Raw genomic sequence first — 23043 nt, 5'->3', positions numbered from 1 at the left:
AAAGCGAACCAAGCTACATCATATTAACATTATTAAAGCTAGCTTTTGCTTCCTTGGTTGCCTGCTAAATTGAGCAAAAGAGTCACAGATTGTTCATGCAGCTCAAAGGCAAGTTATAAATTTGAGTGACACCACTGTTTGACTGAAATGAGGCTATATTGTTTGCAAACCTAAACCAATTTTTAGCGCAGGCTCGAATAAAACATTCATTCGCAATTTTGTCCTCCACCGATTGTATAGTATATAAAAAAAGTATGATTATCAATTTTTGATCAAATCGGTAGAACCGCGAGTGCAAAGTGGAGCACAAAATACATCTGTTTTCTGTTGCTCCTTCATTCGTAACATCTAAATCTCCCAGGAAAGCGGGAGCATACGAAAAAGATAAATTACTCTTTTCGAGAATAAAACACTCTCCCTTATTTTGTAGCGTAGATTTCCGGCACTGGTCACAATAAAAGCTTTATGGTAAAAAGGCAAAATTGAAGGATAAACTTGGTTTATTCGGTTGTCCTCCTTTTCTCCCGGTCGACTGAACGAAAAATTACACTAAAATATTCAAGTTTTTTCACCAACATGGCGGGCGATAACAAACTTTTCATCACAAACGTTCATCCGGATTTTTCTTAGATTTATGGTGGCTCTCATTGTAATAATAGTGTATAAATTGCGATAAGGCGTGTATAAAGCTGCTAAATATGTTTATCTTTTCGGATAGAAAAAAGTGGGAGAGGGACTGTTAATATAAGCTGAGAGTCACCGTTAGTCTGGAATAATGTCATTTCAATTAACTGGACAAAGCTATGTTCTATGATTATCACGATCTGCAGATTTAGTCCCTAATGCATCTGTTCAAAAAAAATGCAGTTTCAATTTTAAATATTCTTTGTTTAGTTCAAGTTTCAGAACAAAGTGCAAATAGTCTCAGTAAAAAACAACTCCCCAAACAATCCGGACTTCTTGTTCAATTACGAGGAGATCTACAGTTACAAGAAAATAGAAGTCCATACTTTTTCCGACTCTATACCCATGATTGCGCCTATTGTGCGAAAAATCCGAGAGTAAAAATCCCAGGAGGTGTTTCAGAAATTATCCATGTGGACGAAGACATGCAGTGTGATACGTTTGCGTGTTTGCTTGCCCACCTGTTCATAATCATTATAAAAATGATCATAATCATAACATTCAAGATTAAAAGTTTGTAGTTTTTTTTGAGCTTGATTATTGTCTGCAGCCTCAGAGCTATTGTTCCGGGCTTCAAAGAAACACGGCAACCGAGGCAATGATAAAACTCCCCTCCCCCTTCCCACTTTCCGTCCCGGAGATTAATGGAGTTTGAAGTGGGCATTATGCCTCCAAGTTGGAGGATTGCGTTTCCACATATTTTCGTGATGTCGGCAAATATTCCCGGAGGGTTTCGATTTATTCGTACGTATGGTCGTCCTATTCAAACTACCTGGGGCTGGGGAGGCTTGTTTTGTTACATAAAGTAGCAAATCACTTCCCGCTAAATTCCTCGACGTTTTGTCTTTATTTTTGTAATCTCTTTCGCAGCATTAAACGTAGAAACTCATTAAAAATCCTTAATGGATCTGGCCCTTTCAAACTCAAATGTCTCGTTAAGAATATAATGTCGGAGAAGTGAACGCCCTATAATTAGAAAACAATTAGTTGGAGCTGTTGATTTGGAAAAATCATAAATTTTATATTTTTGAAATGTTATCTCCACGGCTATATCAGTAATTTTTCAAAGACTTCAATTTAATCGCTCGAAATCATCTGAACGAAGAGGAAGCAAAAGAGCACTTCTATTCTTTTGGTCTAATAAATACAATTTGGTACACCCCTACTGTTAAAAACGCCCAACTTTTCGAGGTTAATGTGACAACAATGTTTAAGTTCAAAGTTAGTCCCCCGATTTGATTAATTCCTTAGCGCCTCTAACTTTCCGGGCACAACAACATGAGGAGACTGATTTTAACTCCAGAATCGACTGAGTCGAAAGACTGGAGAGAAATTGCAAAATAATGGGTGTGTTGGGGAAATGATATAGGAACGAGAGCAAAGACATTTAAAAATCTCAATTGAAAATTGAGAATTTCCGGCACGCACAGCTGAAGTCATCCAAAGGAAAGTTTTGCGGAACGCCGGCTTGAATAATAAGTTTGAGATGAGTCGGATGATGCTGTTTTTGTTAAAGTTTCACTTTTACTTTCATAGACAATGACCAAAAAATAACGGCAATCGAATAAAAAACCCCAAACTATATTGTCAGTTTATTAGAGACTTTTCAGGAAATGTTAATAGAAAAATGTAACTTCTTATTCGGGCGAAGTACATACAATTTAACCAAGTCACAAAAAGGTTCGCAAATAAGGGCGTAAACACAGAAAATCCTTTGAAAAGCATATTTCTTAATAAAACCTTGAAGCAACCCGCGGGAGAATTTATCATCAAGGTGTCGGAATCCCGTTTCCCATTAAGGTTTGGTGTTTCGCCTTTGGGAATTAATGGCTATCGTGCTCTGAGTCGGCTAATTAACAAAATTAATTGGCTGGAGTTGTGTGTCGCGCGAAAAGTCTGGGATATTGAGACCAAGACAAAGTTTTTTAAAAAATGTACTTAAAATGGCAAACTTTACAAAATTTGGCTACAAAGCCTTTTTGATCACCAACTTGTTAGTCTGGGGTAGGTTACGTGTTGTAATTTCCTCTGCAGTCCACTTGGAACTTGGACTATAAACTCTGATCTATCTTAAGGTTTTTTGCGTGACGTTACTCTTCGATAATAATCAATTTTTCCGAGGAGGGATTTGTTTGGCTTCGTCGTTGCCGGGCAAATTGGGATTTCATAGGAAGCAGCGCACCGGCCCAGAAGATATTTACGACGGTATTTATTTCGTTTGAAGGCGATAGAAGATTTATAGACAGCTTTAGGTTTACTGACATATTCCACCCCCCCTTCTGTTGAAGTAGAAAAAGCGCTGTGCAGTTGCTATTATGATACCATTTTCAGAAAAAATGTGATTATTACTTAATAATTTGGTTCTTTTTCCCTCTTCAAGTGGACTGATGCCACAATGGATGCTGGGCAAGTTTCGAATTGAATGACCATTATATTTGCACGCAACAATTGAACATATCAGAAAGTTTGTGACGCGAAATTCCGATGCCGCCGATGATAACTTATCTAGCTTGGTCAATCGACACGGCTGCAGTCATTTAAACGAACTGGAATAGAAAGCGTTCCGTAACATTGGCTGGCAAAGATAGAGAAACTGGGTCGCTATATGTAAATGCCTTTATGTATTCTCTTATGCCACATTTCATACTTTTGAGTTTAAAAAATTGTTTACAAATTGTAGTAATTCTGTTTAAAACTGTACCGCTACCTAAATGACGTTGCCTGAAAGCCTAGAAACTTGTAAAGAATTTCAATAAAATCAAAATAGGGGTGACATCAGTTTGTATTGTAGAAATTGAGTTTTTTTGACTAATAGTAGTCTATCTAATCAAATTAAAAGTTAAGAGAAAACGAGAATGATGAGTTCCACCAGTCTCCTATCTCCATACCTTTGTGTATGTATAATGTAAGTATAATAGGTTATGATAAAACTCCCCAAGAAGCCAAAAGTTGGAAACTTTCAAGGTTTGCAATTGTTGCGGGAATAGATCGGTAAGCAAACAATATGGAAACTTTACTCCCTGGACTGCTTTAAAGTACGACAGGTTATGTTTTGGTTTTTCGTCGAGGTCGAGAAAAACAATTTCACTATTATTTAGTCTCGCCTCAGACAAATTGTATTTAGGCGAAGGCGTCCGAGCAAACTGAAATTCACTTGCGGCACGTTCGAATGTTTTACTGCTTGGCAAACTTGATCTCATCTTAGCTGATAATCGCAAAACTCATTTCTTGGTCGATCGTAAAATATCATTTCCAATAAGGTTGGAGAGCGTGAAAAATTGTCTGGAAATCGCAGTTGATGAATTAACGGCGCAATTTTTGTGAAAGACAGTGTGCGATTGAATTACTTGTCTCATACACCCTACCACTGATATCAATTTATCTTTTTTCCTATTGTAAAGTGTAAATTGAATGTGCTACAGTGATTATATAGCCAGAATTTTGAGAGCAGAGGGATACGACGAACAACCAACATAGAACATGTTGTTATCAATTACAAATAGACCTCTCGTAAACCTAATACGTATATTAAGAACATATCTTTGCCAATAAATTCCAGTTTGCTTTGCTAAATCATTCTCTAGCGGACCTTACAACATTTTTATTATCACTCAGAACAAACAATGCTTGTTATATTCATTATTATTATAGTAAAGTAACACAAGCCGCGTATTTTTCTCGTTTTAAATTGGATTTTAAAAACTGAATACGAACGTACACGACACACCGCTGACCAATATTTTGCCGGATTTCCATGTGGAAAGCTACGCAAATTATTCAACCGCGCGCTATTTTGATACTCTTTTGTTGCGAAAGCATACAATGTATGATTGGTTGCTAAATTCCGTAAATAAATGCTGTTTAATAGTATGCGAAAAAATGCCTGCATATTGTACCATTTGACTAAGAACACTGATTCTTTTAGTTAAGTTTCTTAATTAAAACTGCTTTGAATTTTGAATTGAATGAATCAAAAACTTATATTTTATATTTGGCTAAGTTGAGTTAAAGTTAAAGCGTGAAAAACTAAAAATGAACTAATACATTAGCTGGGATCTCAATAAGTAATTAAAAAATTCATAGCCTCTGTCAATTTGAATGTGGCAAGGTTGAAACGCTTACAAACTCCCAAAAAGAAATAGTTCAATTTAATTGCTTTAATTAAACTTTTGCTTTAATGGTAGCAGCCATTTTTCAGAATGATAACATGCAAACGTTACTTCTGAATACTGAAATACAGTATAGATGTCGTTTATTAAATTTACTGTTGTATAACATGTCACCTAATATTATTATTACAACTCTTGACTTGTGGCTTGACATTTCGTCAATAAATCTGAGGATGGTTGTTTGTTCAATATAAAAATTCTGGAAGAGGAATACGGTTGATGACGTTTCGACGCTTCGTAAGATAAATCTGGCTGGCAATAGGCGATTAGGAAAGTTAAGAAAGCAAAACCCGAGAACGGTGTCAGGAATGTCAATACTTCTGGAGCAGAGGAAGGCGTTGCGAAAATAATAGAGCTCGAGTAATCTGGTCGCGACAGTTAAACGGGCTCTTTATGTACCCACCGTTTATTTCTCAAATCGAACGACAATAAAAATGCCAAAAAGAAAAATGTACAATTTCCATTCGAATTGGCAAACATTTTCCCATATTTGTATCACCTTATCTGATTTCACACGTCACCGAACCGGAGCCCCGCCCGATCGAGCCCTACGGCACAAGTAGTCTGATCAGACACATCCTTATTCCGAACAGACACACCAGAAAAAGACGAAGTAGCTGATATACTTTCATGTACTTTTACCAGTGGCTTCTGTACAAATTCAACAAGTGAACGGGGAAGATTAATGGACGCCACCGAAAGTTTTCATCGTTCTGAACGGCGCCCCAACTTCGGTCGCGGACCTCTAGAAATAAGCCAACTACTCCTGAAAAGTAATGTCTTTTCGCGCAATAAAACCCTCGCCGGCTAATGGGCCGTGTTTGGAAACGTTTTGTTAGAACCGCACATAAAAATCGTTTTTCTTTGTACTATGAGCCAAACTCGCTGCTTAACAGGGAGGAGAAGCAGCAGTTGTAGTCGTGAAGGTGATGCTTTTCTATAGGACCTCTGTCTCGGCTAAATTAAAGTTTGAGTTCTAGTTTAGGAAGCACGTTTCGACCAGACTTAAAGGAAAACGTGTTAACTAAAGTTTTGCTATTCGACAAAGTCGATTTTGCAGGTTACAAATTATTGTACTATAGTACAAACACAAACAAAGAGTTAATTCATTGGAAAACCCTGTCTATCTGCAGCAATTGAGTGTAGTTTCGGAGAAGGGTATCAGCAGTTAATAATACCGAGACGTATTCATTCTCCATAAAGATTTGAGAAACCTGTTCAGTTTAGTCGTATCACTATGTTACACATATTTTGAATCGATCGACTTTTAATTTTAATTATACAGTAGTGGTAAATCAAAAACCGACCGTAGGAAAACCGTGTAACGGACAGAGACACATAGATGATGGCATGCGCGTGACAAAGACAGAACACCTCCAAAAATTTTAAGTAGGCCATAATTTTGTATCAGTGTTGTCAAGCTGGCTGTATTATTTTTTGTATTAATATGCCTGTCACTGTCACTGTAATTGTTTTTGTTTACTTTCAATTTGAGAATTGAGGTTAGATTTTAATCGCAGATGACAGATGAAATATTACTACAATAGGGACTCAACAAATAGACAGAAATCGGAATAAATACAGCGCGCTGACTGAATTATCCAAAGGAATGGAAATAAATTAGAAATAATCCAACAACAAAATTAATTTTGTCGAAGGTATCGAATACTTGGCGTTTGGCAACAGCGCGTTGAAAATATGGCCTACTTGATATTTTTTTCGTTTTCTGTTTTAGTCCCGCGCATGCAATAATGTACGTTTCTCTGTCGGTTACACGGTTTTCCTATGGTCGGTTTTGGATTTACCACACCTGTATGTCCACTATCACTCAACAATTTACCCTGACATTGGCTGCATATGGAGCTCTATTATTAGACATATTCAAGAGCAACATATCAAATCACCTAAAAGAGAAGACCATTGACCAATTGCGTGCGTTCAGTCATGACTTACAGTGCCAAAACACTCTTCTTAACGTGAAAAAACAATAACTAAACTCAAGAGTAGCCCAAAGAAAAATGGAAGTGGAACTAATGGAGAAAAGGAGTAAACGCAGATCAGCTACACGACAGACGATGACAGAAGAATCGCTGGTAAGTTGCTACAAGAAGCTCAGAAACGACACAATTGGAATAATTTATTTTTGTTTATGTTTAATTTTGGATGCAGAAAGCTGGATGATGATGGTGATGGCTGAACAGTAACGCTATTAACCACATTTCACATTCTTAACGATTTGTAAGAATAGTATATTGTACAACAAGGGTGAATAAGATATGTCCTTATCGCACTAGGACAAAAATAATTTGAGCACGACGCCAAAGGCGGACATTCAAAGAATAATCAAAGAAATTATTTTGTTTACGTTCAGCTATAATTGGTCTATTTCATATCGCACGCTGAAGATTGTCTGTGATTGGTCTATTTCATATCGCACAGTTGCGGAAAGTCTGGGATTCTACGAGTATATTCGTTCTAGGAGTAGAAAAAATATTTAGTCAATTTAGAATAAAAAATTATTTAAAAATAGATGTCTCAATGAATTTTTAAATCAAATGTAATTTGATAATTATATTCGTTGCAGGTCATGCGCATTGCTTCGATTCCCACTTGCGCGGGCCATCTTTTGTAATGGAACCCCCGTCACGGCTGGAGTTTTCCAATTCTAGCGGGGGTTGGCTGGACTGTTCGGCCTCGGGCAGTCCTCAGCCCTCCATCGATTGGTTGAGCGTGGACGGCACCTCAGTGGGTGACGTTTCGGGTATCCGGCGCGTTCTCAGGAACGGCACATTGTTTCTGATGCCGTTTCCGGCCGCCTCTTACCGTCAGGACATTCATAGTACCGTGTACAGGTGTGTCGCTTCCAACACCGTCGGTAGGATCATCAGCCGGGATGTGCAGGTTCGAGCCGGTGGGTTTCGTTTGAGGTTGAAATGGTGAGTGCGCTGGTTTTCACTTTTGTAAGTGTTGCAGTGGTGACGCAGGCCTTCAAAGTGGAAGTTGAGGTGATACCTGCGGCTAGAGGCTGTACGGCTGTTGTGAAATGTAAAGTGCCCAACTTTGTTAAGGATCTAGTTAGAATAATTTCATGGGTTCAAGAACCGAGTTTTTTTATTTATCCATCACTTCAAGGAGGTAAGTTTTGCTTTTTATGGTTATTAATCTGACGTATAGGTATATGTTTTCTACATACAAGTAGTACTGTGAAAATCAAACTAATACTGGATTATTATTAACTACCAGTTTCTTGCATTATTAGCTCTTCGGAATGATTATAAAACAAAGAGGACAAAAAACAATTAGATTTGTAAAATACGTTTTTCCAACTAGTCCGATTTTCCGGTTCGAGATTTACAATGGAAATAAAATGCAGGTCGCTCTGTAAATCCGTAATTAAAAGACCCGTTCTAGTTTTTATTTTAATTGGCACTCGAAAATGTATTGCGGGTGCTCCGTTTTAATTGGAAACATGTTAGCTACGCCCGGGATTTTCAGTTCAGAAAACCGACCGAAACACCGATTTTATTATTACTTGCAGATGGCAAATTTCACCAGTTACCTTCAGGAGAACTCCTGATTCACAATTTGGAATTTAGTGACCAATTTGCTACATATCGTTGTCGGACCATGCACCGACTTAGTCGACAGGTGGTAGTCAGTAGCGCCGCCAATGTCAATATTGCCGGTGAGCCTTTACATTTTGTACATTAATAATTGTCGAGAAAGCCGACTTTAGAAAGAGATGAAATCTGCTTCGGCAAACTGTCTGAATAAAAAAGAATTTCACTGGTGAATAGAAAGTCCTTAGGCGTTCTCGGTACTTTTGCATTGTTTTGACATTCGGGATTACTACTTACAAACTAAAAAGGCTTTTTTTTTACTTTTCTGTTGACAATTTTTCGTTTTCATTCTGGTAAGGGGCAGTGACCTAGCACAGTCTTTAAATTTGTAGCTTTCCTAAATATTCTAAAATAATTTTTTATGTTTATATGATTTGATTTTTGAAGCATTATACGTTAAGTTTTTTTAACTAAACCGAATATCCATGCTATGTTTAGACCACAGAGGAATTGCCGCTCCGGTTATAGTGGAAAGTTCTGGGATTGTAACGGTGGCCCAGGACGAAGGAGCCGCATTGATTTGCATAGCCCAGGGATGTCCATCACCTGAATATCGGTATGGAGCATTTTAAAACTGTTTTGAAAAACACAACACACACACATACATATTTGTAATGCCACCTCTCAAAATTCCATGCATACGAAAAACCTGAAACGGGATTGGAACTGAAAATGGTCGAAATCCCCAAGATTTAGTTAAATCGTAATTCGATTGAGGTTGGTGGGCGCGCCTAAAGCAAAACTTTTAATGCGTTTTAATCAATAAAGTCCCAAATTTTGATTAATACATTATTATTATTTTTCTTAAGGGAAACTGAAACTCCACTTAGACTGAAAAACTATTTGTAACTTAATTTGAGTCTGCTAAAGCACTCTTTTTGCTACACAGGTGGTTTGCCTACGGCAAAGACGTTATCGATCAACCTATTGTCATAGTTCCAGGACCGAGAGTTCGTCAATTAGGTCCAGTGCTGGCAATCGAAGCAGTGACACCAGAAGATGGTAAGTTGACATTGCATATTGCCAATATGTTGCATCTGATAAAGGAGTAATAGAAGCTTGAGTTAACTATTTTTATTGTTATAAATTCCCAATAGTATTTAAGAATGAATACTCCATCTAACAATAGTGATCGATTAAATTAGGTAACTGAAACCTTTTCCCTGGGGCGTTAAAACGCCAAACGGAGGGCATTTTCTGCTCCTTATCGGGAAAACATGGTTCTTTTATTCGCGAAGGTTTTCAATGCGGCGACGACGATATCTTATCGAAGCCAGAAAGGAAATTAAATAGCTACACAGAAAAGCGATTAGAAGGTTTAGTAAGAAAAAAAAACTAACAATGTGCTTTTTCAGGCGGAAGTTATCGGTGCACCTCGAGTAATGCCGGAGGCGAAGCCAGCGCCGAGATTCGTTTGCAGGTGCTGACTCAGCTACACGTTGAAATTTCGCCACCGCATGTCAGTGTTCATATGGATGGCAGTGCCGAGTTTAGGTTTGTAACTCGTTTATTCATTCGACTTGATTTAAAGCTGTGACATTTTTATTAGATGCGTTATATCGACGAAACAAGAGAGTCCATTGATGATCACATGGTATAAAGATGGAAGACAGTTGCCGAGCACTGGACGAGTTTCTAGCGAAACATTAATAGTGAACAATGTGGGTAGAGAGGATAGAGGCATGTACCAATGCATAGTCAGACGGAGCGAAGGTGATACAGCCCAAGCTTCAGCCGAATTACAATTGGGCGGTAAGGCATATTCTCCTGTTTAACTACCTGAAACACGCGTTCGTGACCGCTTAAATGCTACTTTATATCACATAGGAATGCGTAAAAAATACGTCCAGAAACTTAGAATTCAGAGTAGTATTAGCCTAACAAATTATCCATTAGTATAATAAGGATTAGATGCAGCGAGTTTTTGAGATAGATTATTGAAAAAACTTTTCAGATGCTCCTCCTGTAATGCTTTACAGTTTCATTGAGCAGACTTTACAACCGGGACCAGCAGTTTCTTTGAAATGCAGCGCATCAGGCAATCCAACTCCCCAGATTTCTTGGTTGTTAGATGGGTTTTCGTTACCCAGTCACGGCCGGTAAGTTAATGCGATATGTCTTGTTGGTAATAAGTATGACTAAAGTTAAGTAAAGCTGTCGAATCTTTGATCCCATAATACATAATAATAATACAGATACAGGTGTGGTAAATCCAAAAGCGACCATAGGAAAACCGTGTAACGGACAGAGAAACGTAGGTAATTGCATGCGCGGGAGAAAGACAGAAAACGAAAAAATTATCAAGTAGGCCATATTTTTAGCGCGCTGTTGCCAAACGCCGTAAGTATTCAATACCCTCGACAAACTTACTTGCGGCGTTTGGCAACAGCGCGCTAAAAATATGGCCTACTTGATAATTTTTTCGTTTTCTGTCTTTCTCCCGCGCATGCAATTACCTACGTTTCTCTGTCCGTTACACGGTTTTCCTATGGTCGCTTTTGGATTTACCACACCTGTATACAAACAGGTAACAAATTTCGACGGTCTAACTAAAACTTATATAAATGTAAGGGATTTCAAATTGGGTACGCCCTTGTCGTTAGCCTAAAAGCGAGACCGAAAGACGAGAAAATAGAGAAACCGAAAGGGAAAACTGTGAAACCCATCCTCCTCGGTTGTCGAAACGGCAGCAAAAAACGAGCAGTCGAGCGTGAAATTCTGCTTCTAATGGGACTCCGTCCGGATGCTCTTCACTAATGAACGGAACCTCTAGCAAAAAAAATACCGAAGGGGGACAAATAGACCGTAAAACTGTTGCTAATAACTGACTAAATCATATTTAAATCGTTTCTTTGCGGACGTTTGGGAAATACCATAAAAATCCGTTCAGGGTCTTCAATAGATTCCCGACATGCGTAAAACTTTTTCAGAATTAGCCCTCACTTAAATGGAACGAATATGTCTTTCTTACATTCCTGGGTTTGTCTTCATTAGCTCGGCCGGTCGACAAAGCCCATAACTTTAGGTTAACCTCGTTCGGAAGGACGATAATATGTCCTGCTTGATGTTAACCCATCTTTTACATAACCCATCACAGGCATAAACGTGTCTGACGGTTTTATTATCATTGTCTAAAAAAACTAAAGTATGTTCTTCAATTGGGTAAAGAAAAGCAATTTAGAGTGGAAAATCAATATGGATACGGAGAAAATTTACAACAGCTCTGATATCGGGGTAATTAAAATTACGTAGCGAGTTTAAATTGCAGATTGTTCGCGCTGCTCGCTTCTGTAATTACGTTTGCCCCCTTATTCGAACTGATTTTCACTGTACGCGATTCGCACAATTAACCAATTGTATACTATGTATTTGTACATTTATGTAATTCCAGGTTTGTGATTGGACAGTACGTGACTGTGCACGGTGATGTCATCAGTCACGTCAACATCAGTCACGTTATGGTGGAAGATGGTGGCGAATACACGTGCACGGCCGAAAATCGAGCCGGAAAAACTACCCATTCTGCAAGATTGAACGTTTACGGTAAATCCATATTAATATTATTATGGTATAACATATTTTTGAAGATGATCTTACGGCACAGCATAGCAGCTAGTATATGGCTGCTACACGTAAAAGTTGATTAGATCATGAGATTATATTAAAAAAATGTGAGCTATAGCTCATTTTAGAAACGCGTGCAAACACTCTGATGGTATTCTGACTCAAAGTATAACGAAAGCAAAATAATATAAGAAACTATCCATTTAGATGGCAGATAATAACCAATTAAAATAAAAAAGAAGAAAACTGCACTGAAACAAAAAGGCCAGGACCCAGAACCTAGGTTATAAAAAGACGAACTAAATTCAACAAAATAAAAACTTATTTTCCATGTAAACCTCCTATGTCCAGGGTTTTCTGAAGCTGACAATGGCGGGTTTCTGTCACATTCTACAGGTCTTTCTTTTGATAATTCCCTTCCCTCGTTTCAAGAATGCGCACAACAACGCAAACCAAATTGTCTCTGACATTCATCTAGAATAGACTTGGAAATCGTTTCTTCCGACGCCTAGAAAAATGAGAGCTTTTTCAAAACCGTCCAAGTTTCAAATGTCACAGTATTTGTGTTAATCAATATAGATAGTTTTGGTGACCACGTTTGACGGTGGTTCTTACAGCCAAAAGCTGGAAATCTCGGGTAATTTTACCAATTATTCACGAGCATAACCTCAAAAATAATAAACATAAACTGTTTTTCCTTAGATATCGATGTTGTAACCATTTTAGGTTTGCCATACATAAGGATTCTTCCAAAAGTGACGGCAGTGGCCGGTGAACAGTTGCGACTGAAATGTCCGGTAGCGGGTTACCCAATCGAGCAGATTCACTGGGAAAGGAATGGCAGCGAACTTCCAAACGCTCTCAGACAAAAAGTACTGGCTGATGGTACGTTGATTATCGAACCAGTCCAGAAGAGAGAAGATTCGGGCGTGTACACATGCTGGGCGCGTAACAAGGATGGCCAAACAGCCAGAAGGAGCGGCGAAGTTGACGTTATAGGTTTGTGACTCAGTTTTCTGTAGATAGGTTTTCTCGTTTCTCTTTCAGCATTACGTGTAAAGCCCGAATTGGGTGGGGAAATGAACTTGTTGTTGTTATTATAGTCCCGCCCACAATCAGTCCATTTTACGTAGCATCGGCTCTGCACGTGGGCGACCGTGCGTCGCTCACTTGCGCAGTGACCAAGGGCGATCTGCCCCTGACCATTACGTGGACAAAAGATGGACGTGTAGTCACCACCGGCAATTCGATCACTATCAAGCCGGTGGATCATTTTACCAGCATTTTAGGTATTGACAGTTTGTCACCGGAACATAACGGCAACTACTCGTGCGTAGTGCAGAACGCCGCCGCTCAGGTGTCGCACACGCAGCAGCTCGCTGTCAACGGTAATTCTGCCTTGGATGCTGCTGGTTTGATGATAAATATGCCCGACAAAACGTCGTTGTCTTGTCCAGTTTTTTCTTATTTGGTTGGATTTTGTGTTACTTATATAGATTTTTCCTTCTTATTGGTCTTATTATGATTTTTTTACTTTTTAGTGATTTGATCGAGTGGAGTGACTAATCGAGGTAACGGCTGTAAAACGGCAGATCTCTTAAAAACTATCCATAGTATAGGAAACTAATGGTAAGAAGAAATCGTGAACGATTACAAATCAATGGGATAGACGAAAATGTTGTAAGTGACACGTGTTAGCTTGTTAGATTGATGTAAAATATTTCGACAATTGGTCGCTAGTTACTATACAGACATTTTAAAGAGTTATTAGATGTTACTTGTCCCTTACAAAGTTTTTCCATCTTTGTCTGTACCATGGATTAATAATGGTTCTCTCGTCTAATGATTGGTTTCCTATGAATTGTTTTAAAATTCCCTGCAGGTATATTTGATGTTGATTTGTTCAATGGTTTTATAACTCGTTGGCAGTTTGTACGCCTTTGCAGAACTGTAACAAGCCGCTTCTCTGAGGCTAGTCGCAATAAATAACTATTTGTAGCTTTAAAAAAAAAGTCACTCCACTTAGAAACTAGAAACATATACACTACTCATCTACACACATTTGTTTCTCTATATCTTTTTTTGTATCTATTTGTGTCTCGTGCTCTCAGTGCCGCCTATAATAGAGCCGTTCAGTTTTCAAGACGGGTTGAGCGAGGGAATGCGTACTCGTACTGTGTGCGGCGTGAGCGCGGGCGATCCGCCGCTCACTGTCGCGTGGCTCAAGGATGGGCGGCCGCTCACGCTTGATTTGGGCGTCAACGTGACCTCACTGGACGCCTACAGCAGCCTTTTGAGTGTGGCCAGGTAATCCGGAGCGCAATTCGCATGTCGGCATCGCGCACGGATTACCTGGGTCCCATTTCTATTGTAGTCTTGATTCACGCCACTCGGGCGACTTCACCTGCGTTGCTAGCAACCCGGCCGCAGAGGTCCGCTACACCGCCAAGCTTCAGGTCAAAGGTAGGTAAGCCGAATGCCGAACAATGATCGTTTTTCACACACACGTCACATGCCCTTGTGAAGCCCCTACCCCCAACCTCAACCGTCTGACAGTTCTGTACAAATACCGTTAGCTTCTTAATTCGAATTTCAATAATCGAACATAGCCACCAAATGTTAAAACTGGAAATAATTATTATTATATTGTTGAAATTTGAATACAGGCTATTGTCCCCGACTTATTTTAGACGTGGTCGGACGTGTGCCACATTGTCTTTTATTGTCATTTCTTTTGCGTGTTATCACTTTAGCGAAAAGACAAGTTGGCGCAGACCGACCTCATAACCACGTCCCTCTCCTCCGTTCACGGCATTAAATCTATCACGCCCGCTCACTAGCACCGCCCACGCTTTGGCACCGCCGCTGACGTCATCGTCCGGGCCCGAATCGCCCCGACGGAAGGCGAGTAAGGCCGAAGGTACCGTTTCCGCACCGATTTTTTTTTTTCAATTTTTACAGTCTACATATTATATTTTATTTTTATATTTCTGTCCGACTCGGAACACGGGAAGTTTATTTATTGCATGCTTGGGCATGCTTCTATGCATGTTTGTGCCTGATTAGTTCTCTGCATGTGCGTGAATAATCACTTCTAATTTATATTATCAAAATGTTATACCTAAATTACTAAGGGGGATATTGCATAGTATTTTGATGCTTGTCAATCATTACTATTTGTCATTGCAGTGAGAAAATAAAGTTGTATTTTGCAGTATCTTCTTAAGTTATGTTATTTACGTAAATAAATCGATTTATTTACTCATCCGTTGTCTACTTATTTATAGTTTATCAATAAAACATAAATCTCTACAGTAATACGAATAATAGCTTGGCAATAGAAACACAAAGAATAAATCTAATGCAAATAAGTAACGGGTGTTCAATAATTGTTATGGTCAGGTCGCCTATGGATGGCAATTGTCACAAAAAGCGTATGTCTTTAGATAACGTTGCAAACAATTATTATATGACAGCTGTCAATCCGCCGGCGCCGGTTTGATTTCAAACCATACAGGTGTGGTAAATCCAAAACCGACCATAGGAAAACCGCGTAACGAACAGAGAAACGTACATTATTGCATGCGCGGGACTAAGACAGAAAACGAAAAAAATATCAAGTAGGCCATATTTTCAGCGCGCTGTTGCCAAACGCCAAGTATCACTCAAATACCGTCGACAAAATAACTTGGCGTTTGGCAACAGCGCGCTGAAAATATGGCCTACTTGATATTTTTTTCGTTTTCTGTCTTAGTCCCGCGCATGCAATAATGTACGTTTCTCTGTTCGTTACGCGGTTTTCCTATGGTCGGTTTTGGATTTACCACACCTGTATACGAACTTATCAACGACCCTACGTTTATGCTAGAGCGAGAGAACCACAGCCAACTACGACCATAACAATTATTGAACACCCGTTATTATTTATTCGCGTTATGCAGGCACATGACTTTTTGACAAACTGCACAAACCGAAAGTGGATAAATCGATCTTTTACGTAAAAAAATATTAGCTATAAACACTCTTACAGATAGTTTTTTTCAATAATTGGATACTTTTTAGTGCCACCACGATGGTTAGTGGAGCCAGTAGATGTAAATGTGGAACGCAACCGACAGGTGTCGCTGCATTGCCAAGCTCAGGGCGTTCCGACGCCCACAGTAACATGGAAAAAAGCATCAGGTCTGACTGGACATTTTATCAATTAAACAAGTTATTATATTTATTGTTGTTTAGGGCCGAAATCTGGGGAGTACGAAGAAGTACGAGACCACACCTATACTAAACTGTTAGGCAATGGTACCTTATTACTACAACACGTGAAGGAAGACCTCGAAGGTTACTATTTGTGTCAAGCTGAAAACGGTATCGGCACTGGTATAGGCAAAGTTATTCATTTGAGGGTTAATTGTAAGTAAAATTTTCTACTGGTTATTGGCGTTTCAAGTTAAGATCGCAGCGCCAGTTGAACTAAAATCGAGCAACCCTTCCTAACATCCTAACCTAACATTGTAAATAACCTAACCAAAATCAATGTAAACAAACGGAGAAATGACAGGGTATGCCCGAAACTGTTTTTAAAACTAATCACCAGAGGGAGCACCTCTTATCTTGAAATGCCAATACGTTTAGATTGTTTAGAACGACTTACACGGTCGGAACTACTTACAGCACCTCCATACTTTGGAGCGCCTTCGCGCATGGTTACAGTGAAAAAAGGAGACACTGCTTTGATGCACTGCGACGTGAACGGCGATAAACCAATCAGTGTGATCTGGTTGAAAGGAGGTAAAACCGAACTAAACCCCATGGCGGACATCAGAGTTAAATTTAAACAGGACGTAACACCCGACGGGGTGGGTTATTTTCACCTGTCTGAGTGCTAACCTTTTTGAGTATTCCCAATTTTATAGGTAGCAGCAGAGCTGCAAATTGAGGGAGTAGACGCCTCCGATTCGGGAGCGTACTTTTGCCAGGCCAGTAACATGTACGGCAAAGACCAACAGTTAGTACAACTTTTAGTCCAGGAACCGCCGGGATCTCCACAAGCACTAGAGGTAGGTAAAGTCTTTTGCTCAGAAAGCTTAAAACAACATATATTTAGTAATATATGATAAAAACGAAAGGGGAAAGAACAAGAAAATGTTACATTTTATACTTCTGGAGACAAGAAATAAGGTGGCGCAATAATCCAGAAATACCTAATATAAAACTAACGCTCTTTGTCATTTCCAATTATTGCTAAATTTGTTACATTAACTGCTAAATAATACACTGTGTGCCAAGAACTGTTTGCCTATACATGAAAACAACTCACTTTCGACTTTAGTCTTATATTTTATTAGATATTTATTACTTTGTCTACTTGTTAAATAAGTACATACTTTAATTTGCTGATTTGTTTCAGGTTCCATCGAAAAGCAGTACGTCAGTAAGCTTGAAATGGTCGCATCGAGCCGCCGACACCAACGAAGTTTTTAAATTCATCATCGAGTTTCGAGAAGACGATCGTAAGCTAACGGCGTCTTGATGCCTCAATCGATATGGTTACGTTTTGTTTTTAGGAAATTGGCATCAGATTGAGCTGACTGAGTCGCCATTACCCTATTCGGCAATTATCGACGATCTGAAACCAGCAACGAAATATAGCTTTAGGTAATTGATTGGTGGAGTTGAAGCAAATTGTTTTTCAAATTTTGATTTGTGCACAGAATTTTGGCGGAAGGTCCTGCAGGTAAAAGTCAACCAAGCGACGAAATCACTGTAAGAACGTTGAGCGAAAAACCGGCCGGACCGCCACTAAATCCGACTGTTCGTCCCATTTCTTCAACCGAAATTTTGGTGACTTGGAATCCGCCAGTCCCTGAATTGAGACACGGCGAAATACAAGTAAGTATTCTTTATTCTGATGGTCCGGTTTTATCTTTTAAGTAATTACCTTGACAGGGGTACAATGTGGGATATCGGGCGCCTTTTATGGGGTCGTACAATTTTACTTCGGTGATTGGTGACGGCGAGGATGCAGGCGAAATCTTGTTAAGCGGTCTCAAAAAATACACTAGATATTCCATAGTGGTGCAAGCGTACAACGAAGTGGGATCGGGGCCGCTTAGCGAGCAAGTGAGCACCGAAACGTTGGAAGATGGTAAATAAAAAAGTTTTGGTTTTGGTGTTCGGAAACATTGATCATGAGAAATGGTTTACAGTGCCTAGTAGCCCGCCTATGGATATTCGATGTACGTCTCCTACGTCACAGAGCATTCAAGTGAGCTGGCAACCGCCACCGAACGAAGACTGTAACGGCAACATTCAGGGCTACAAACTTACATACGAACCCGTTTTAGACGAACATGCACGTGGTACGTTTTCGCATGTTGCTTTGCACTTTTGCAGTGTACATTTAAATCATTAAGCTGCTGAACAAAAAATGAACACTTTTTTAGCCAACGACGTGATAGAAACGAGAAAAACAACAGCTTTAATTACTGTGATAACGGGCTTGAGAAAACACACCAACTACAGTCTGCAGGTGCTGGCCTTCACCAAAGTTGGCGATGGCGTTTTATCGATCCCACACTATTGTCAAACTGAAGAAGATGGTTAGCTCAATCATTGCTCAGTTCAAAAACAAAAAAAAATACTTTTTTAGTTACCATTTTAGATTAATATACATACATACAGGTGTGGTAAATCCAAAACCGACCATAAGAAAACCGTGTAACTGACAGAGAAACGTAGATAATTGCATGCGCGGGACAAAGACAGAAAACGAAAAAAATATCAAGTAGGCCATATTTTCAGCGCGCTGTTGCCAAAATCCACCCCGTCGACAAAATTAAAACGCGCTGTTGAAAATTAATTTTCAACAGCGCGCTGAAAATATGGCCTACTTGATATTTTTTTCGTTTTCTGTCTTTGTCACGCGCATGCAATTATCTACGTTTCTCTGTCATTTACACGGTTTTCCTATGGTCGATTTTGGATTTATCACACCTGTATAGGTATCTATTCTAAACTATTTTGTCAGTTTGGAAATAGAAACTAAAAGAAATCGCTTATTTGCATTAATATTGATGTTTTGTATAGTTCCTGGTGCACCTGCTGACATTAAAGTGGCAGCCGCATCTGTTCAGTCTCTGCGAGTGTCATGGCTGCCGCCCATTGATCCCAATGGTGTCATCACCAAATACAACTTATACAGGTATGATATTACATAGTATATCATGGTAGTGTTAGTATGAGGAAATATAATGGACCATCACTGGTATTTGTATGGGCTAATATGTGGCAATTACCTAGGAGAAGCACCGATGGACGTCAGGAGATTGACAACGGAAAACAAATCATTTCAAGCCACACTACGGCTTTTGAAGTGAAAAACGTGCAACAGCACGTAGAGTACCAATTTTGGGTGACTGCTTCGACACGCATAGGCGAGGGTCAGAGCTCTAAAGTTGTTCATCAAGTGGTTAGTGGTAGAGGTAAGAAAAATTAATGCACCAATCCTTATAGATCTAATTATTGTACATTGCCAATTCAGTGCCAGCGCGAATAATTTCCTTTGGCGGTAATGTTGTGCGCCCCTGGAGAAGCACGGTGACGCTTAATTGTGAATCGGTGGGATCTCCGCGACGAGAATGGCTAAAAGGGGAACAAATTCTCAAGGTTTTCAATTGTCTTATTAACACATTTGAGTAACGGATTTCAGTTTGTTTCTTGTTTGGTAATTAGGGTGGTGCCAGTCACAATCAGCAACTTCTCGATACTGGCGAATTAATTTTGTCTAATTTGCAACCGCTTGACGCGGGCAATTACACATGTCAAGTGGATAACGGACTAGGCAGTGACAGGTAAATACATTAGTAGGTAGGTATCTATGGAATATCCGGGTTTTTATAGCAGGACTTAAACTAAGTCTTTTACATTAAAAATGAACAATTTTCGAAAAGTAGTTTATCCAAAAAAATATACAGGATGTTTGAAACAATAATCTGTATAATTGGTGATTATTAAAATTCACCGTGATTTAAAAGCTTAATCACGAAAAAAGCATAAAAATTAATGCTTGCGAAATCTTTTGGTAATATGGTCGTCGTATCTCTGATGTTTCTGAAGAGCGCTTATCTACTGTTTCCTCCTAGTAATGAATATTATTTAGACCCAGTTGAGCATTACCTGCTTAATTAATTTATACAATGTGAATGAACGCTATAGTCAGACCGTTAAAATCGTATACAAATCCAGGATAACGTACAATTTGGTTGTACAAAAACCGCCAGAGGCGCCGTTGCTCTATGTGACATCGGCGACTAGCTCAAGCATCTTGCTACATTGGAAAGCCGGGGATAACGGAGGAGCTCCAATTAGCGGTTTTACCTTGACCTATCGGTAAGGCATTATAGAATTTAGAGCAAGTCAAAAATTGTGTGTAATGACATGATAGAAAGGAGCACGGCAATTTAGATGAAATCCATTTGTCCCGGCACGCGACCAGTTACGAATTGAAGGTGAATCAACGTTTCACAGCAAAAAGAAACTTAAGAATAATGATAATTGTTGTTGACAGAGTCTTAGCTGTGGTTCAACTTATCACCTCTATTTGACTGCCCATAATCGGATCGGGGCCAGTTCGGCCAGCCATCCATTACAAGCCCGAACGCAAGGACATCCGCCCGGGGTGCCACCAGCCGCGACTTTTATTGTTCCCAACTCGACCAGCGTCTCGCTACGGTTGCACGTATGGCCTGACAACGGGTGTCCGATCCAGTACTTTGTTTTACAATACCGAAAGACAACAGAAGGTCAATGGACGTTGGGTAAGATAACACGAATGGGTTCCGTCCGTTAGGTTAGAATTAGTAAACGCACCAGAATAATATTCCTAAAGGTTTTAAATAGACAACTAAAGATCTTTCATTCATAGTGTCCAATGCTTTGAAACCGCAAAGAAAAACATCCATCACTGGCCTAACCGCAGCAACAAGATATGTGGTCAAGTTGGAAGCTCACAACGTGGCAGGGTTTAGCAACGAAGAGTTCAGCTTTTCTACTTTGACGAAAGACGGAGGTAGATACTTGGATTGCTTTACTTTGACAATACTTTAATTAAATGTTTATCCCGGTTTTAAGATGTGCCTCCGCCCGATTTGATCACTCAGGGAGAGGGCGGTCAACCGTTTTATACAGATTTGAAATTTATCGTCATTTCGGTGATCGCAACTGTCTTGGGCACCATCGCGTTACTTAGCGTTCTTGTGCTAGTCAGGCGTCGTAAGTGACATTGTTTGAAAATTGGAAAAGTGACATTCTCATAGTTTCTTTGCAGATTATAAACAAACCCGCAATGAACAATTAGACAATCAACAGAACTCAGAAGCTCAACGAGAACGATATTATGCTACTATTCACAAAGTGGCGCTGCAAGCAGGAGATAAAATACCAGGTTGAATTATTTGCAGAGGGTGTTCAAATAAAACTGGCTCTTGGCTTTTTCGCCTAAACGGTTAATCGTCGTAGAGCTGCGGAAAAAAGAATGTTCCCAAAGAATCGCTAGAAGATATTTTTAGTTTCGGAAAAAGTATAGAAGAAAGCTAGAAAGTAAAATACTTTGGGCTCCTTTTTATAACATTTTTTTCCTCCGAAGCTCTACGGTCAACCGTTTAGTCAAAAAAGCCGAGAACCACTCTTATTTGAACACCCTGTACTCAATTTGTTTATATTATTACTCTTTCTCTTTCATGGATTGTTATGGAATAACAGAAACGTCGGAAGACATTTCCCCGTACGCGACTTTTCAACTCTCTGAACCGAGCACACTGGCGCAAAACACCATGTTGCACAGTTTCATGTACCATGAACATCCGGTGACTGAGGGTTGCGCGTCTCCGCCCCCATCCAGTTCCGTACAACGAAATTCGCCCTACTACAATATCGTAGGTTCCAACGTTCTTGTTTATTTACTCGTTAGCTGGGTTTGATTCTTGATGCTGAACTGGTTTGCATCATATTAGTCTTATAATTTCCGCAAGTTCAGAATTAAGAATCAAAGTGAAAAGCTGTACTTAGTTTTGTCCGCATAGGCTAATTATTGTCACTGATAATGCATTCTGAAATTGTTTCTTCCTTGGTTTAGAAACCGGCGATAAAAATGCGGCCGGAGATGCCATATTACAACGTTGTACGTATAATGTACGAAAGCTTGCTTGAGTTAGCTTATTTGAGTTGTTGACACGCTAATTAATATACTTGTATATAGTGTTTGTGGTCGTTTTGATTTTATTTATGTCTTTCTTCAAAGCTTACAGGAGTTTAATCTACGTATAATGTAGAAATGTAAATGGAATGTTTAATCTGTATTATTTTGTTGGACTAACAAAAGAAGGGTTGATTGATTATTACAAAATTTTAAAAAATTATAAATTATGGGAAAGTGGTTTTTGAACAAGTACATTTCACGCATAAAATAAAAAAATCTGTGTAAAGGATTGTACTATAGAAAAAGTTCCCAAACTGTTTTTTTTTTTTTCAAAATACCGCTCTAGTATTAGGCAGAAATTCCGACTGTCTAGTGGGAAATTCATTTTACTGTGGAAACCACCACATGCATATTTTGTAGTAGTGGTTGTTTTGACTTTAACACGTATGTTAAAGGATTGGTTATGTTGAATGGATTTTGCAGCAAAAGTTCCAAAGCGCCAAAACAGGAGGGCACCGCAGACGGACCAATCGGAAAGACGTCGACAGCGACGAAAGTGAATCGGACCAAGAAGCTCTTACGTCTAGTCGAACCGAGTCTTCCAATCAGCTGGATATGAAGCTGAAAGCTCAAGGTAAATCAGTTTGAACAGCAGGAGTTTTTAATTAGTCTCTAATTGACGACAGCTTACATGTATCACGGTACTGCCCAGTCGAGCACTTCGTCCGACATATCGCCAATGTCAGAACAAAAGTCACTGCCCAGACGCACCAGAAACAGGTAAGATACTTGGTTAGTTACTTTAAGAAAC

The 23043-nt window shown here is 39.3% G+C and overlaps 1 protein-coding gene and 1 long non-coding RNA gene across 6 annotated transcripts in view; one reads left to right on the top strand and one right to left on the bottom strand.

Annotated features, from left to right (window-relative positions):
- The window catches only part of Dscam2 (Down syndrome cell adhesion molecule 2), a 31156-nt gene that overhangs the window by 6036 nt on the left and 2077 nt on the right, over positions 1-23043 (top strand). Inside the window, exons 2-37 of one of the 5 annotated variants that reach the window (XM_081984336.1) lie at positions 7438-7764; positions 7827-7988; positions 8392-8538; positions 8912-9029; positions 9363-9475; positions 9829-9967; positions 10023-10225; positions 10428-10572; positions 11865-12016; positions 12764-13036; positions 14149-14344; positions 14412-14500; positions 16100-16219; positions 16274-16447; positions 16709-16893; positions 16951-17094; positions 17445-17547; positions 17602-17692; positions 17749-17926; positions 17984-18182; positions 18244-18396; positions 18481-18636; positions 19124-19238; positions 19337-19518; positions 19578-19702; positions 19769-19887; positions 20282-20425; positions 20481-20544; positions 20604-20853; positions 20961-21104; positions 21167-21307; positions 21363-21479; positions 21797-21969; positions 22170-22214; positions 22716-22866; positions 22919-23012. In XM_081984336.1, the coding sequence (XP_081840462.1) occupies positions 7438-7764; positions 7827-7988; positions 8392-8538; positions 8912-9029; positions 9363-9475; positions 9829-9967; positions 10023-10225; positions 10428-10572; positions 11865-12016; positions 12764-13036; positions 14149-14344; positions 14412-14500; positions 16100-16219; positions 16274-16447; positions 16709-16893; positions 16951-17094; positions 17445-17547; positions 17602-17692; positions 17749-17926; positions 17984-18182; positions 18244-18396; positions 18481-18636; positions 19124-19238; positions 19337-19518; positions 19578-19702; positions 19769-19887; positions 20282-20425; positions 20481-20544; positions 20604-20853; positions 20961-21104; positions 21167-21307; positions 21363-21479; positions 21797-21969; positions 22170-22214; positions 22716-22866; positions 22919-23012 (5431 nt within the window). Of the gene's footprint in view, positions 1-7437; positions 7765-7826; positions 7989-8391; positions 8539-8911; positions 9030-9362; positions 9476-9828; positions 9968-10022; positions 10226-10427; positions 10573-11864; positions 12017-12763; positions 13037-13140; positions 13426-14148; positions 14345-14411; positions 14501-16099; positions 16220-16273; positions 16448-16708; positions 16894-16950; positions 17095-17444; positions 17548-17601; positions 17693-17748; positions 17927-17983; positions 18183-18243; positions 18397-18480; positions 18637-19123; positions 19239-19336; positions 19519-19577; positions 19703-19768; positions 19888-20281; positions 20426-20480; positions 20545-20603; positions 20854-20960; positions 21105-21166; positions 21308-21362; positions 21480-21796; positions 21970-22169; positions 22215-22715; positions 22867-22918; positions 23013-23043 lie in introns of all 5 variants that reach the window. The other 4 variants (XM_081984337.1, XM_081984338.1, XM_081984340.1 and 1 more) reach the window with 4 other exon arrangements.
- LOC145732258 (uncharacterized) lies at positions 22532-23033 on the bottom strand. Its single transcript, XR_014178979.1, has 2 exons — positions 22924-23033; positions 22532-22853 (listed from the first exon to the last, which is right to left on the bottom strand). It is a non-coding gene; the product is annotated as an uncharacterized LOC145732258 (long non-coding RNA).

This window comes from Ips typographus, linkage group LG7 (assembly GCF_016097725.1).
Source record: "Ips typographus isolate SLU linkage group LG7, UJ_Ityp_2.0, whole genome shotgun sequence".
Lineage (NCBI taxonomy): Eukaryota > Metazoa > Arthropoda > Insecta > Coleoptera > Curculionidae > Ips > Ips typographus.
The sequence above is the reverse complement of the archived record's forward strand: the minus strand, read 5'-3'. Positions and strand labels throughout refer to the sequence as shown.